At 37.6% G+C, this 13613-nt stretch overlaps 1 protein-coding gene across 2 annotated transcripts in view; it reads left to right on the top strand.

Annotated features, from left to right (window-relative positions):
• VWA8 (von Willebrand factor A domain containing 8) overlaps positions 1–13613 on the top strand; it is a 391316-nt gene that overhangs the window by 64838 nt on the left and 312865 nt on the right. For both annotated transcript variants that reach the window (XM_036249886.1, XM_036249887.1), the window contains exons 10-12: positions 8838–8969; positions 11912–12046; positions 12136–12213. In XM_036249886.1, coding sequence (XP_036105779.1) covers positions 8838–8969; positions 11912–12046; positions 12136–12213 — 345 coding nt within the window. The remainder of the gene's footprint in view (positions 1–8837; positions 8970–11911; positions 12047–12135; positions 12214–13613) is intronic.

The following is a 13613-nucleotide window of genomic DNA, read 5'->3' as shown; positions in this document are numbered from 1 at the left end:
TTTGATTCACGATCAGGGCACATGTCTAGGTTGCGGGTGTGATCCCTGGTCAGGACACATATGGGAGGCAACCAATCAATTTCTCTCTCACATTGATGCCCCCCCCCTCTCAAATCAATAAAAAACCATATCCTGGGATGAAGATTATAAAAAAAAAAAAAATTTTGTAAAGAAAGTAACCAATGTTGCTTTATTTTGTTTAACCTTTATTTTGACCTTCATAATTAAGGGGGACATAGAAAAATGATTAAAGGTCCATATGACAAATATAAATTATTTCTAATTTGATTGTAGAGTTTTAAATAAGGAAACAGGGAATGATATTGCTTAGATAAGAGAAGAAAAAGTGATTGTCTTTTCTTGCCTTAATTATGTGAAGTGCTAGTTAAAGAATAGTACTTTTTTCCAATTCCTCGGTAGATAGTTGGTGAGCAGAGAGCTTAAATTCATTCATCTGAACCTCATTAAGAACTTTTAAAATATAAGGTATTACACACTGATGCATGCATCAACATTAGTGTATTAAATCTCTCTCCTTAAAAAAGGAACAGTCTACTGACTGGTATAATTCTCTTTTTTTGAATCCTTACCCAAGGATATTTTCCCACTAATTTTCAGATAGACTGAGAGGCAGGGAAGCAGGGAGGGAACAAAGGAGGGAGTAAGGGAGGGAGGGAGGGAGGGAGGGAGAGAGAGAGAGAGAGAGAGAGAGCGAGCGATGTAAGAAAAATACATCAATTGTTTGCCTCCCGCACAACCCACACCAGGGCTGGGGATTGAACTGCAACTGAGGTGCATGCCCTTGACCAGAATTGAACCTGCAACTCTTTGGTCCATGGGCCAATGCTCTGACTGCTGAGCCAAATTGGCCAGGGCTGATTGGTATAATTCCTTATGATCTGCTCTTGAGAGTCTGTGTGGCCTGTGTTGTATTCTAAGTTTCTCTATTTTCTCATGATAATATTCACAGATGAACAAAATTTTTTATGTCCTCAAATAATTTTGAATTAAGAGTGGTGAAAATTAAGGAAATATTGTTGAATTTGAAAAAGAAAATGCTGATCTAAAGAATAGAAATATCTATTATAGCAAACCAAGAAAGTATACACTGACAATAACTTTTCCTTGAGAAATAATTATATTCTGACCTAGATTTTCATAGAAATTAATGCATAGTTGTTTTTGAATTAGCTATATACAGTTGGATTTTAGTGTAATCACTTAATTAGACTATTTTTTTTTCTTTATTGATTTGAGAGAGAGAGAAAGGGAGAGGGAGAGAGAGATAGAAACATCGATGAGAGAGAACATTGACTGGCTGCTCCTGCATGCCCCGCCCTGCAGATTTGGCCCACAACATGGGAATGTGCCCTGACCAGGAATCGAACCAGTGACCTCTTGGAGCATGGGTCAACGCTCAACCACTGAGCCATGCTGGCTGGGCTAATTAAACTATTTTTAAAGGAAAAATTATTACTCATGAAAAATGCAGTTAGATAAAATTCAGAATACCTTTCTTTTTTCTAACCAAGCTATAAAAAATGTCTGGAATGTGTTTCATTCCCCAGATGGTGCTCATCTTATGATATTCTTAGTCTAAAATCATGTTTTTGTAGTCATAAAATCACTTCTAGCTTTTACTTGAGGATGTCTTATAGAAAGCACTCTCATTCTGAATCTGCTATACTTTGAGAATGGTATTTGTTACAGTACAATAACACTCACATCCAGACTCCTAGTTCAACATTGTTGCTCTTGGTCCTTAGGGAGGACTTTATCATGACAGTAGTTAAATTTGTAAGTATTGTTGGTGATTTAGAAAGTCTGAGCTCTTACTTATCCACTGATAATATAAAATGAGCTGTAGCCTGTACTGAGATACTTGGAAGGATCTTTTGTTTTCATTTATTGTTTTCATTTCAGCTCAACAAACATTAATTGAGCACTCGTTATTTGGCAAATGATGCGCATACAGAAATCTGTGGATACAGAAAGGGATATGCTCTAATCTCTGCTCTTGAGGAACTGATGTTCTGGTTGGGGCTGTGTTATATATACAAATAGATAACTATTTTAATGTAATTATTTCAGATAGTGTAGTATAGTGATGAATAACTCTGATCAAAGTAATAAAGACCTAAATTAGGCCAGTGAAATAGAGATTGAATGGATATGAGAAATGTTTCAGAAGTAGGATGATAGACTTTACTAATGATATAGATGGGTTGGGAGGCTGTAGAAGTGAAAAATCTAGAATGTCCCTGATTCCTACCTTGGACAACGGAGTAGAGATGCCATTAATTAACATGAGAAAGTAGAGAAAATGAGCATTTGGTGTGGGGTCTAAACAGTTCAATACAGTGGAGTCTTTTTATTTATTTATTTTATTAATTAATTTTTGTTATAGATGTTTCTCCTTTTTCCCCCACTGATTCACCCCTGCCTGCCCTGTCCCCAGCTTTGTTGTCCATGTCCTGTTCATGCACACATGCATATAAGTTCTGTGGTTTATCTTCCCCACCACCCCCTCTTCTGGGGGTTGTCATTCTGTACCCCACTTCCACGTCTCTGGGACTACCCCATTCCTCAGACTGTTATGTTCATGATATTCCACAAATAAGTGAGATTATATAATACTTGCCTTTCTCTGTTTGGCTTGTTTCGCTTAGGATAATACTTTCCAGGTCCTTCCATGAAGTCTCAAAGGATAAGAGATCTTTCTTTCTTACCACTGCGTAGTACTCCATTGTGTATATGTACCACTGCTTTTTTTATCCATTCGTCTACTGATGGACACTTGGGCTGTTTCCAAATCTTAGCTATTGTAAATAGTGCTGCTACAAACATGGGGGTACATATATTATTTCTGATTGGTGTTTCAGGCTTCTTAGGGTATATTCCTAGAAGTGGGATCACTGGGTCAAATGGAAGTTCAATTTTTAATTTTTTGAGGTGACACCATAGTGTTTTCCATAGTGGCTGCACCAGTCTGCATTCCCACCAGCAGTGTACTAGAGTCCCCTTTTCTCCACACCCTCGCCAACACTTGTTGTTTGATGATTTGTTGATGGCGGCCATTCTGACAGGGGTGAGGTGATCCCTCATTGTTGTTTTAATTTGCATCTTTCTGATGATTAGTGATGTTGAGCATTTCTTCATATGTCTCTTAGCCATTTGTATGTCCTGTTTGGAGAGGTGTCTATTCAGCTCCTCTGCCCATTTTTTAATTGGGTTCTTTGCCTTCCTTTTGTGGAGTTGTATGAGCATTTTATATATTGGAAATTAACCCCTTATCTGATATATCATTGACAATTATGCCCTCCCATACAGTAGGTAGCCTTTCCGTTTTGATGATTGTATCTTTTGCTGTGCAGAAGCTTTTGAGTTTGATGTAGTCCCATGTGTTCATTTTCTCCTTTGTTTCTATTGCCTTAGGTGATGTATCAGTGAAAATTCTGCTGCGTATGATGTCTGAAATTTTGTTGTCTACAGTTTCTTCTAGGATTTTTATGGATTCATGAGTCACATTTAAGTCTTTTATCCATTTTGAGTTTATTCTTGTGTAGGGTATAAGTTGATGTTCTAATTTCATTTTTCTGCATGTAGCTGTCCAATTTTCCCACCACCATTTATTAAAGAGGCTGTCCTTACTCCACTGTATGCTCTTGCCGCCATTGTCAAATATTAATTGAGCACGTTGTCTTGGGTTCATTTCTGGGTTCTCTGTTCTCTTCCACTGGTCTATATGCCTGTTCTTGTGCCAGTACCAGGCTGTTTTGATTACAGTGACTTTGTAGTATAACCTGAAACCTGGTAATGTGATCCCTCCAACTTTGTTATTCCTTTTCAAGATTGCTGTGGCTATTCGGGGTCTTTTTTGGTTCCATATGAACTTTTGAAGTACTTGTTCTAATTCTGTGAAGTATGCCGTTGGTATTTTGATGGGGATTGCATTGAATCTATAGATTGCTTTGTGTAATATGGACATTTTAATGATGTTAATTCTTCCAGTCCATGAACAGGTTATGTGCTTCCACTTTTTTATATCTCCCTCTATTTCTTTTTTCAATGACCTGTAGTTTTTTGCAAATAGGTCCTTTATTTCTTTGGTTAAGTTTATTCCTAGGTATCTTAATTTTTTTGCCAGTGGAGTCTTTTTAAATGTGAGGTTCTCAAGTGGGTTTATCTAGCTGACTTGAAAATGTGAATTTGAATTGGGAGCTAGTTTGTTATTAAAGATAAATATTTGGGCATCACTAACGTATAGTGTTAGTTGGATTCTTGACAGTGGATGAAATAGCCTAATAGGAACATATATAGAGAGAAGTAATGCATGAAGATTGAGTCCTGGAAGCACCAATATTTAAGAATTGGGCAATGGGCAAGGAACCTTCAAATTAGGCAGTTGAAGGCCAGTCAGAGATATCTAAGTAGAGTAGCAGAGAATATTCTCATAAGCATAGAGTGAGACTGTTTTAAGGGAGAAGGAATAGCCAGTTTCGGAGACGTCTTGTTGAATGGAGACTTTTATATTCTTCATTCAAAAGTTTTTTATTCTGTACATTTCTTCCATCTAATCAATCAGCCAGGCACAGTTGTGTTTGAGATGTAGGAGTAATCCAAATGGACAAAAGTCTCTACCTTCAGTGAGCTTATTTTGTAGTGAAGCGTAATAATTAATTAATCAATATTATAAGTAAGTACATAAGTATATAAGTAAATAAGTGTATAGTATATCAATTGAGTAATGGATGCCCTCACTGAGAAAGTGACATTTAAGATCTGAAGAAAGAACATGGTGCAAATCATTTGGAGCAGGGAAATAACCAGAGTAAAAGCCCTGAGGCTGGAGCACTTCTAGGGTATCCTGTGAACAGTAGATGACAGTGTGAGGGGGCAGAGTGGGTGAAGAAGAGGTGAGGAGGACATGAGTTCACAAGGTGGAGGAGATTAGGTCACGTAGGGCTTTATAGGCCATTGCAAGGACTTTTGCTTTTTGACTGAAATGTTGCTATAAGGTTTTGAGCTTAGGAATCTCTTATATGACTGAACATCTTAACAGGCTCACTCTGGTTGCTAAAAAGTGAGTAGACTGTGCAGAATAAGGGTGAAGGCAAAGGAAAAAACAGTAGGTCGTTGCAGTAATCTAATTAAGGGAGTGTAGTGGCTTGACCAGCTTTGAGCTTGGTATGAACACATTACTTTTGGGTCATATTTTGAAGATAGAATATGATCTGCTGAATGACTGGAAGTGGAGTTGAGACAGAGAATCCAGGATGATTTCAAACTTTTTGCACTGAGCACCTGGAAAGATGAAGTTGGAGATAGAGAATACAGGAGGAAGATCAAGACCTGAGTGTTGTGGAAGTTGAATTTAAAGTGCCTCTTAGCTATCCAGATGCAGATGTCAAGGGGCAGTTGCACATACAAATCAGGAATTTAGGAGAGAAGTCTGAATTTCTAGAAGAGAGAAAAGTGGGACTCATGACTGTATCGATGTTTGTAGTCTGAAACTGGGTGAGATTATTTATAAAGTGAATATAGGTAAAAAATATAAAAGACCCACTCCTAAAGTACCCCATTGTGTACTGGTCAGGAAGATGAAGAAAGCCCTGCCAGAGAGACTTAGGAGGAGGAAACAGTAAAATAGGAAAACTGATTTTTTAAAATTTGGCAAATAGGATATTATTGGTGGACTTACCAGGACCGGTGCTAGTAGAGAGGTGGGATCATAAGCCAAAATCAGTGGGCCAAATAGAAACTCGGAGAAGGAAGCTGAAACAGCAACTATATACTTGTAAAAGAAGTTTGATGGTGAGCAGAAACAACTAGATGGTGGGGCACTCAAGGATGATGCTTTTTGTTTGTTTCTTGAAATGGGGAAAACAGATAACTGTCTAGAAAAAAGGGACGAAATCTGTGGCAAACACTTATGGAAATCAGGTGTGGGGGAGGCAGGAAAGGCCATTTCTGGAGCACTGCTGTGCCTTGGTTTGGAGTGGTGGAAAATATATTTTGTACCTAGCAACCGGAGTGATGAATTATCATAAACTGAGATGGAGAAAGTACACTTCTCCTGACTTTTTGTCTACTAGGAATTAAAGCAGAAGTCTTTTTACTGAGACAGTGGGAAATAAGTAAGAATTGATCAAAAGATAGATGATTTTGAGGATGAAGGATAAAAGAATTTTATTTGTTCATTTAGCAAATCTTTATTGACCATTGACTATGTTCCTTGTGTCTGATTCTAGATTCTGGAGATTTAGAGCGAACCAAATGGTTACATTTTTTTTTTTTTTTATCCTCACCCGAGGATATTTTTCCACCCCTTGCACAGATAGAGTGGGAGGGAGAGAGAGGAAGGGAGAGAGAGAGAAACATCGATGTGAAGGGACACATCGAGTGGCTGCCACCCGCACAACCAACCAGGGCCGGGGACAAACTGCAAAGTACGTGCCCTTAGCGGGAACCGAACCCGGGTCTCTCCGGACCGCAGGCCGACGCTCTAACCGCTGAGCCAAACTGGCCAGGGCCAAATGGTTACATTTTGATGTTGCCCTAATGGGGTTAATATTCTTGTGAAGTGTGAAAGTGTATGTGCCTGAAGGCTCTGATGTGGGCGGCAGAAGGAACTAGATTACCTGCTGAGACAGGGATGAATGGGCTCAGGTAGACTTCTAAGGAGAGTAGTAATAAATGGTTTATATCAGTTGCTAAAGGGCTTTGGGAAGAGTCCAGCAGAGACTAGAGGCTGCATATTTATTTGTTCACTAGCCAGAAAATATGATATGGCAGTTTTCTCTTTTAGTACTCTAAAGCCTAGAAAAAGGTATGAAGAAAATAAATAGCTTAATGGGACAGTATTGGGAATTGTGAGAGTGAATATGGAGGCCTTGCAGACCAGCACCCCAGTGATTTACATTTTCTTTTCTTTAATTGTACTTCACAGTTCAAATAATATAATCCCATAGAAAGGGTGACAAAAATACATTGGCACTGTTTCTTTAATTGGAATTCAAGAGTTCATAGAAAATAGTCAGTAATATAAAATGGTAAAGTAAATAAACTTGGTTTTCTACTACTTGCTAACATGTAGCCTATAAGAATTACTTAGCTGTCTTTCTCCTCAGTTACCTTTTTGATGACCGGGCCTCTAAGATTCCTGTGTTGGCAATGGTAATTCACCTTTAGCTTGAGTTCTTTTACTATCTCAGTGTATCTAGCCTACAAATATTATTCTACTGAAATATTTTAGTTTGAATTATTTATAAGGACGTAACCAGTATAGCAGGTGGTTCAAGGCGTCAGTGTTCATTTCTGTAATGTAAGTGTTCTGACGTCAATCCTGTGCCAACCCTCACTGACATTATTATAGCTGGGGTGGAAACATGCCTTTAAGCACATATATTTATTTGTTTTCTTAGAATGTAATGGCTCTACGTTCTATCAGGCCAGGAATTCAATGATTCCATTTCATGTCATTTAGTAAATTTTAGGGACTGTTTTCTTATCACCTTTAGTAATTGGTGTAAGTAGAATGGTATTCATGAAAATAAGAAATAATTCTTATTAATTTTGTTTTTTACCTCTACTTTTAGGTTCTAAAGTCTAATGAATGTAATCACTTGGCTCAGGCCTCACTCCTTTCCTATTAACCACCCCCCTCGAAATACAGTGTAACTCTTATTGCATGAACTTGAAGTGTCTAATTGTTATATGTCTACAATGTGGAAGCAGTTCCTACCAAATTATGTGATACCATGGGAATTTGCTTACATAAAATGTGTAAAGTATAAAATTAACTTTGTGTAGTAGACTAATAGATCATTTTTCTTAGGTTTGGGGAAGGGCGTGAGTGATTGTTTTAAGTATTTATGACACTAAACAAAGACTTACTGGGCTGTTTAGAATGTTGAAGTTGAAGATAAATTTATTTTCAAAAATCTATTTTCTTGGGTTGTATCATTCTATTCAGTAAGTGGTGATCTTTTTTCCCATTGAAGTTCAACTCTTTCACTATAGGGGTAATGTTATGGTTGGATTGGGGGAAGTTATTTCTGCCTGTTTAATACTAAAAATGAATTAAGCTTTTTCATATTGAACATGCTGCTATTAGTAGGCCATAGGATTTAATTAATTTTAAGTTAGTATTTTTATTTTTCATATACTTATTTGTGGTTTTTCTGTGCCTTTTTTACATAACTAGCTGGTGTGTGGGGGGGTGTAACCAAGTGTTAGAACATTGATAATTGGCCCACATGGAGAAAGAATCAATGGTGTTGGCCTTTTAAATCCGGTTTGACAAATACTGAGACCTACACTGCAGAAGGCACTGTGCCAGATACTGGGGAAGACTGATTGTTGTAATTTATTGTAATCAGTTACGCTAACATCACACACAACAGAATGATGTCCAGGAAGTTCTGGTTTCATGAATTTCAGGCAACATATTAACTTTGATTTATTTAAGAAATCAACTAAAATAGGCCTTGTCTTACTTTATCATGTTTTCAAGAGTTTCACCATCCCTTTCTAGGAAACTGGACATTTTATTATCAAGAAATGTAGGCTGCAAACTTCTACCCGGTCAGGAATTCAGTAATTCCATTTCCTGTCATTTAGTAAAATTTAGGGACTACTTTCATATCACCTTTAGTAACTGGTGTTAAGTAGAATGGTACTCATGAAAATAGGAAAAAAGTCTCATTAATTTGTTTTTATCTCTACTTTTATAATGTAGAGTGAGTTTCAGTCCTAATTAAGAATGAATCTTCTACATATCCAACATCAATACTAAAATGAAAAGTAAGTCACATGTATTTCTTGTAATTTTATAGCGTTTTGAACTCCAAGATTCAGGAAGTTCTTTGCTTCCTAAAGAGATTGTGAGAGTGGAGAGGACAACTGAAAACCACATCTCCCAGGCTTCCGTGACTGTCCGGATTGCAGACAAAGAGGTGACCATTAAGGTAATGAGTCAGAGACTATACTGTCTTTTTAAAAAAAATTGATTTTAGAGAGAGAAAGAGAAAAAGAGAGAGAGAGAAACATCTATCAGTTGCCTTCGTACATGCCCTGATTGGGAACTGAACCCACAACTGGGTATACATCCTCACCAGGAATCCAACCCGCTACCTTTCAGTGCGCAGGGTGATGCTCCAACCACTGAGCAACCCAGCCAGGTATAGAGCTCATACTTTTTAAGATGTGTCTGGTTCTGCCAATTTTTTTTTTTTTTTTTTTTTTTTTGGTACGTATCCCTAGTGGGAACCAAACCCAGGACTCTCTGGTCCGCAGGCCGACGCTCCAACCGCTGAGCCAAATCGGCCAGGGCTGGTTCTGCCAATTTTTATGACCTAAATTGGGTGTGTGGTCCCTTTATTATTCTTCTTTGGCTCTATAGCATCACATCTATATATCTGCATCTATATTTATCTGTCATGTATGTTTTAAACTGGAAAAGTTCAGGAGAAACATATGGATAGTCTTTTATCAAAAACAAAAAGTTGACCTTTGAGAAAATGAAGTTAAGTGTTGATTAATGAAAGCATTTTGTAGTCTTGAATTTTTGGTAAGAAACAGTATTTTCAAACATATTTTAGCAGCTAGGGAACACGCTTCTTTTTTTTGTTAATCCTCACCTGAGGATGTTTTTCCGTTGATTTTTAGAGTGGGGCAGGGGGAGAGAGAGAGAGAAACATCTATGTGAGAGAGACACATAATTTGGTTGCTTCCCACATGACCCTGACTGGGGCCAGGGATCAAACCTGCAACCCATGCCCTTGACTGGGAATTGAACCTGTGATGCTTCGGGTTGACACTCTAACTGCTGAGCCAAACTGGCCGGTATGGGAACACTATTTTTAAATAAAATATTTCTTAACCACATGATACAATTGAAAGAGCTAGTCTAGTTGAACAGTTTTCAGAGGAGGAGAATGATGTTTGGTCATAGAACTCCATTTGCTTGCTCTGCCTTTCTTTTAACCCTTTCTTTGAGGTCTCTAAGAACTCTAAGAGGCGATGGGAGACTATCTCTGGGAAACTATCTCTAGGAGACAGAGCGTGGAAAAGGCTGACTTAAATAAATGTTAAGTGAATGTAGGAAAGAAAAGGTTTGTCTTCTTATGTTGTGACAGACCAAACTTTAATTACAGACTTTTTGGTGTGTTTTAATGTGATATCATTAATACTTATTCATGTTACTGTTTTCTTCATTCATCAGACTGAACATTGATTATGTATACTATGAGCCAGGCTCTGTTAAGCTTTACTAGTGCTATTGTATAGCTACTGGGGACAAGTCACTGTATTTGTCTCTACATATATTATGCTGTTAAATTCCCCAGTAACCCTGGGGTTAAATTTTATTATCTCCCTTTTATAGATTAGAAAATTGACATAAAGAGGGTAATCAATTCAACCATGGTCACTAGCTAGGAAATATCACAGCTAGGACTTCTGGACAGGATTATTTTCCACTACACCTTTCTGTCTCCTTCAGATGAATGACCTCACCAAGCTGATGGTCGAGGATACAGGTGGATAAGTAAGGACTGCACTGGAACGGCTATGGGAATATAGAGAAGGAAGTAATACAAGGAGTCAGGAGGAGTAGAAAAAGTTTTAGAGAGGAAGTGGGATTTGAGCTAAGTCTTAAAGTATGACATAAGAGTTTTCCAGTGGCCCAGGAGTGAAAAGATGATAGGACATTTCAGGCATTTAAAACTATGTTCAGGTTTCATTATTTTCTTCCTTGTAGTGGTAGCTTTTTAACTTCACGGCTCCCAGTCCCAGTTAGCCTTGTATGTTACCACCAGGGTGTTACCACCAGGGTGATCTTTTTTTTTTTTTTATCCTCACCCAAGGACATTGTTTTTTGTCCATTTTTTGTTCAGATAGAGTGGGAGGGAGAGAGAAGAAGAGAGAGAGAGAGAAACATCAACGTGAAAGGGACACATCGAGTGGCTGCCACCCGCAAGACCAGCCAGGACCGGGGACAAACTAAATCTGGCCCTGGCCTGTTTGGCTCAGCAGTTAGAGTGTCGGTCTGGGGTCCAGAGAGACCTGGGTTTGGTTCCCTCTAAGGGCACGTACCTCGGTTGCAGTTTGTCCCCGGCCCTGGTTGGTCGTGTGGGTGGCAGCCACTCGATGTGTCCCTTTCACGTTGATGTTTCTCTCTCTTCCTCTCTCTCCCTCCCACTCTATCTGAACAAAAAATGGAAAAAAAAGTCTTCGGGTGAGGATAAAAAAAATAAAAATAAAAAAAAAATAAAATTCAAATCTGATCTTGTCAATTCCAAACTTAAAATTCTTTAGGGTTTATGTTATGTATAGTATGGTCAAAGTCCAGAGTCCTCAGCAGAGCATGGAAATCTTCTCCTGATAAAGTCCTCAGGAGATTAATAAGGAGGAGATAAGAAATAAAAGAAGAAGTAGGTATGAGGGATGGGAGGAGAGATTTTAAGAACAGATTCTTCGTAGTGGTTAATTAAAACAAGAGTGGAAAAGGATTTGTAGGCATGGATTTTAAAAGTCAGCAGGTGATTGGTGAATTTGGAGAGTCCCGGAGGACTGATTTTAAATTCTGTACTTATAACTGGAATTTGGATAAAACCTTTCATTTTCAAGTGGTGACATTGTTGTTATAAGTTATAAATAGCATGGAAATGACATGATTCTTATGAAAATGTTTGCCAGCATGGGGCTTTAATTTTAGAGGGATGATTGATTTGTTCATGATCATCAGATCTGTGAATGAGAAAATAGTTGTTCTATTGAAAAATCAAAAACAGCATAGAATTGAATTGAGCAAGAAATTAATAGGGCTTAACTGGCAGTCATGTGCTTTCATTTACAAATGTTTTGAGATAAATATATGCATATTATATTTACTTCTCTTTAATTACAGGTGCCAGCTGGAACCAGGCCATTCAGTCAACCTGGTGCATCAGAACGTTTTATACAAACTTTAAGCCATAAACAAGTACTGGCTGAAATGATACAGTCTCACATGGTTAAAGACATATGTTTAATTGGAGGAAAAGTAAGAATGGCAGCCTCACTGCAAATTTCTGTTTCCTGACTTTTGGTTGTTTTGACTAATCCCTTAAATGATTGTGTTTTCATTTGTAGGGTTGTGGTAAAACAGTCATGGCTAAGAACTTTGCAGACACCTTAGGATACAACATAGAACCTATCATGCTCTATCAGGTACAATGTTCATTTTTAGCAGTTGGACTATAAATATGTACGTTTGGACCATCAGTAGAACTGATAGATATTTTCCCTTAACTTATGACCTATTAATTTTGGTGTAGATACGTAACTGAAATAGCAATCAAATTGGAGTGCAGTTATAATTATTTGGAGCTTTGAAAGTGCGTTCTAGGATATCTGATATACACAACATGCCAGGGTCAGTTTTTTCAGGGAGGTTCATTTTATGTGCATGCGCATACACACAGTACCTTTAATCATACTTTGGAAATCTAAACAAAATGGGTTTTAGCAGCAGTGGGAGATAATTAGGTATTCATGAAATAGATTACTTTTTATTGTGGTAAAATATACATAAAATATATCATTTTAATGTGTACAGTTAATTCACATTAAGTACATTCACGGTGCTGTATAATCATCACCACTATATCTATTTCTAGAACTTTTTTATCATCCCAAATAGAAGCTGTATACCTATTAAATAATAACTTTCAATTCTTCCCTTTCCCCAGACTCTGGTAACCTCTATATAATTTTCTGTCTCTGTGAATTGGCTTATTCTAGGTATCCCATATACTTTTTATCATTTTGTTTCTAGCTTATTTTACTTAGCATGTTGTTTTCAGTATTTAGCCATGTTATAGCATATAGCAGAATTTCATTCATTTTTATGGCTGAATAATATTCTCTTGTAGGTATATATCACTTTTGTTTGTCCATTCATACAGTGATGAATTTTGCCTATTGTAAATAGTTCTACTATGAACATTGTTGTACAAGTTATCTGTTTGAATCCCTTGGTGTATACCTAGGAGTGGTATTGCTGAATCATATTGTAATTCCATGTTTAACCTGTTGAGTCCACAGTAGCTGCACGATTTTACACTCCCACCAGCGGTGCATAGAGATTCCAATTCCTTCGTGTCTTTGTTAATACTTATTTTATACTTTAGCCCGGCTGGCGTGGCTCACTGGTTGGGCATCAACCTATGCACCAAGAGGTTGCCAGTTCGATTCCCGGTTGGGCACATGCCCAGGTTGTGGGCCAAATCCCCAGTGGGGGGCATGCAGGAGGTGGCCAGTCAATGTTCTTTCTCATCGATGTTTCTATATCTCTTCCTCTCCCTTCCTCTCTCTCCAAAATCAATAAAGAAAAAATGTTTTAAAAATACTTATTTTATACTTTATTATAGCCATCCTAATGGGTGTAGCTCATTGTGGTTTAGATTTGCATTTCCCTAATTACTGATGATACTGAGCATCTTTTCATGTACTTATTGGCCATTTGTGTATCTTATTTGGAGAAATGCCTATTTAAGTTTCTTGCCAGTGTTTTAATTGGGTTGTCTTTTTTGCGATTGAGTTGTAGTTCTTTATGTATTCTGAATATT

This window comes from Molossus molossus, unplaced genomic scaffold (genome assembly GCF_014108415.1).
Source record: "Molossus molossus isolate mMolMol1 unplaced genomic scaffold, mMolMol1.p scaffold_m16_p_9, whole genome shotgun sequence".
Lineage (NCBI taxonomy): Eukaryota > Metazoa > Chordata > Mammalia > Chiroptera > Molossidae > Molossus > Molossus molossus.
This window is presented reverse-complemented; position numbering and strand designations above follow the sequence as displayed.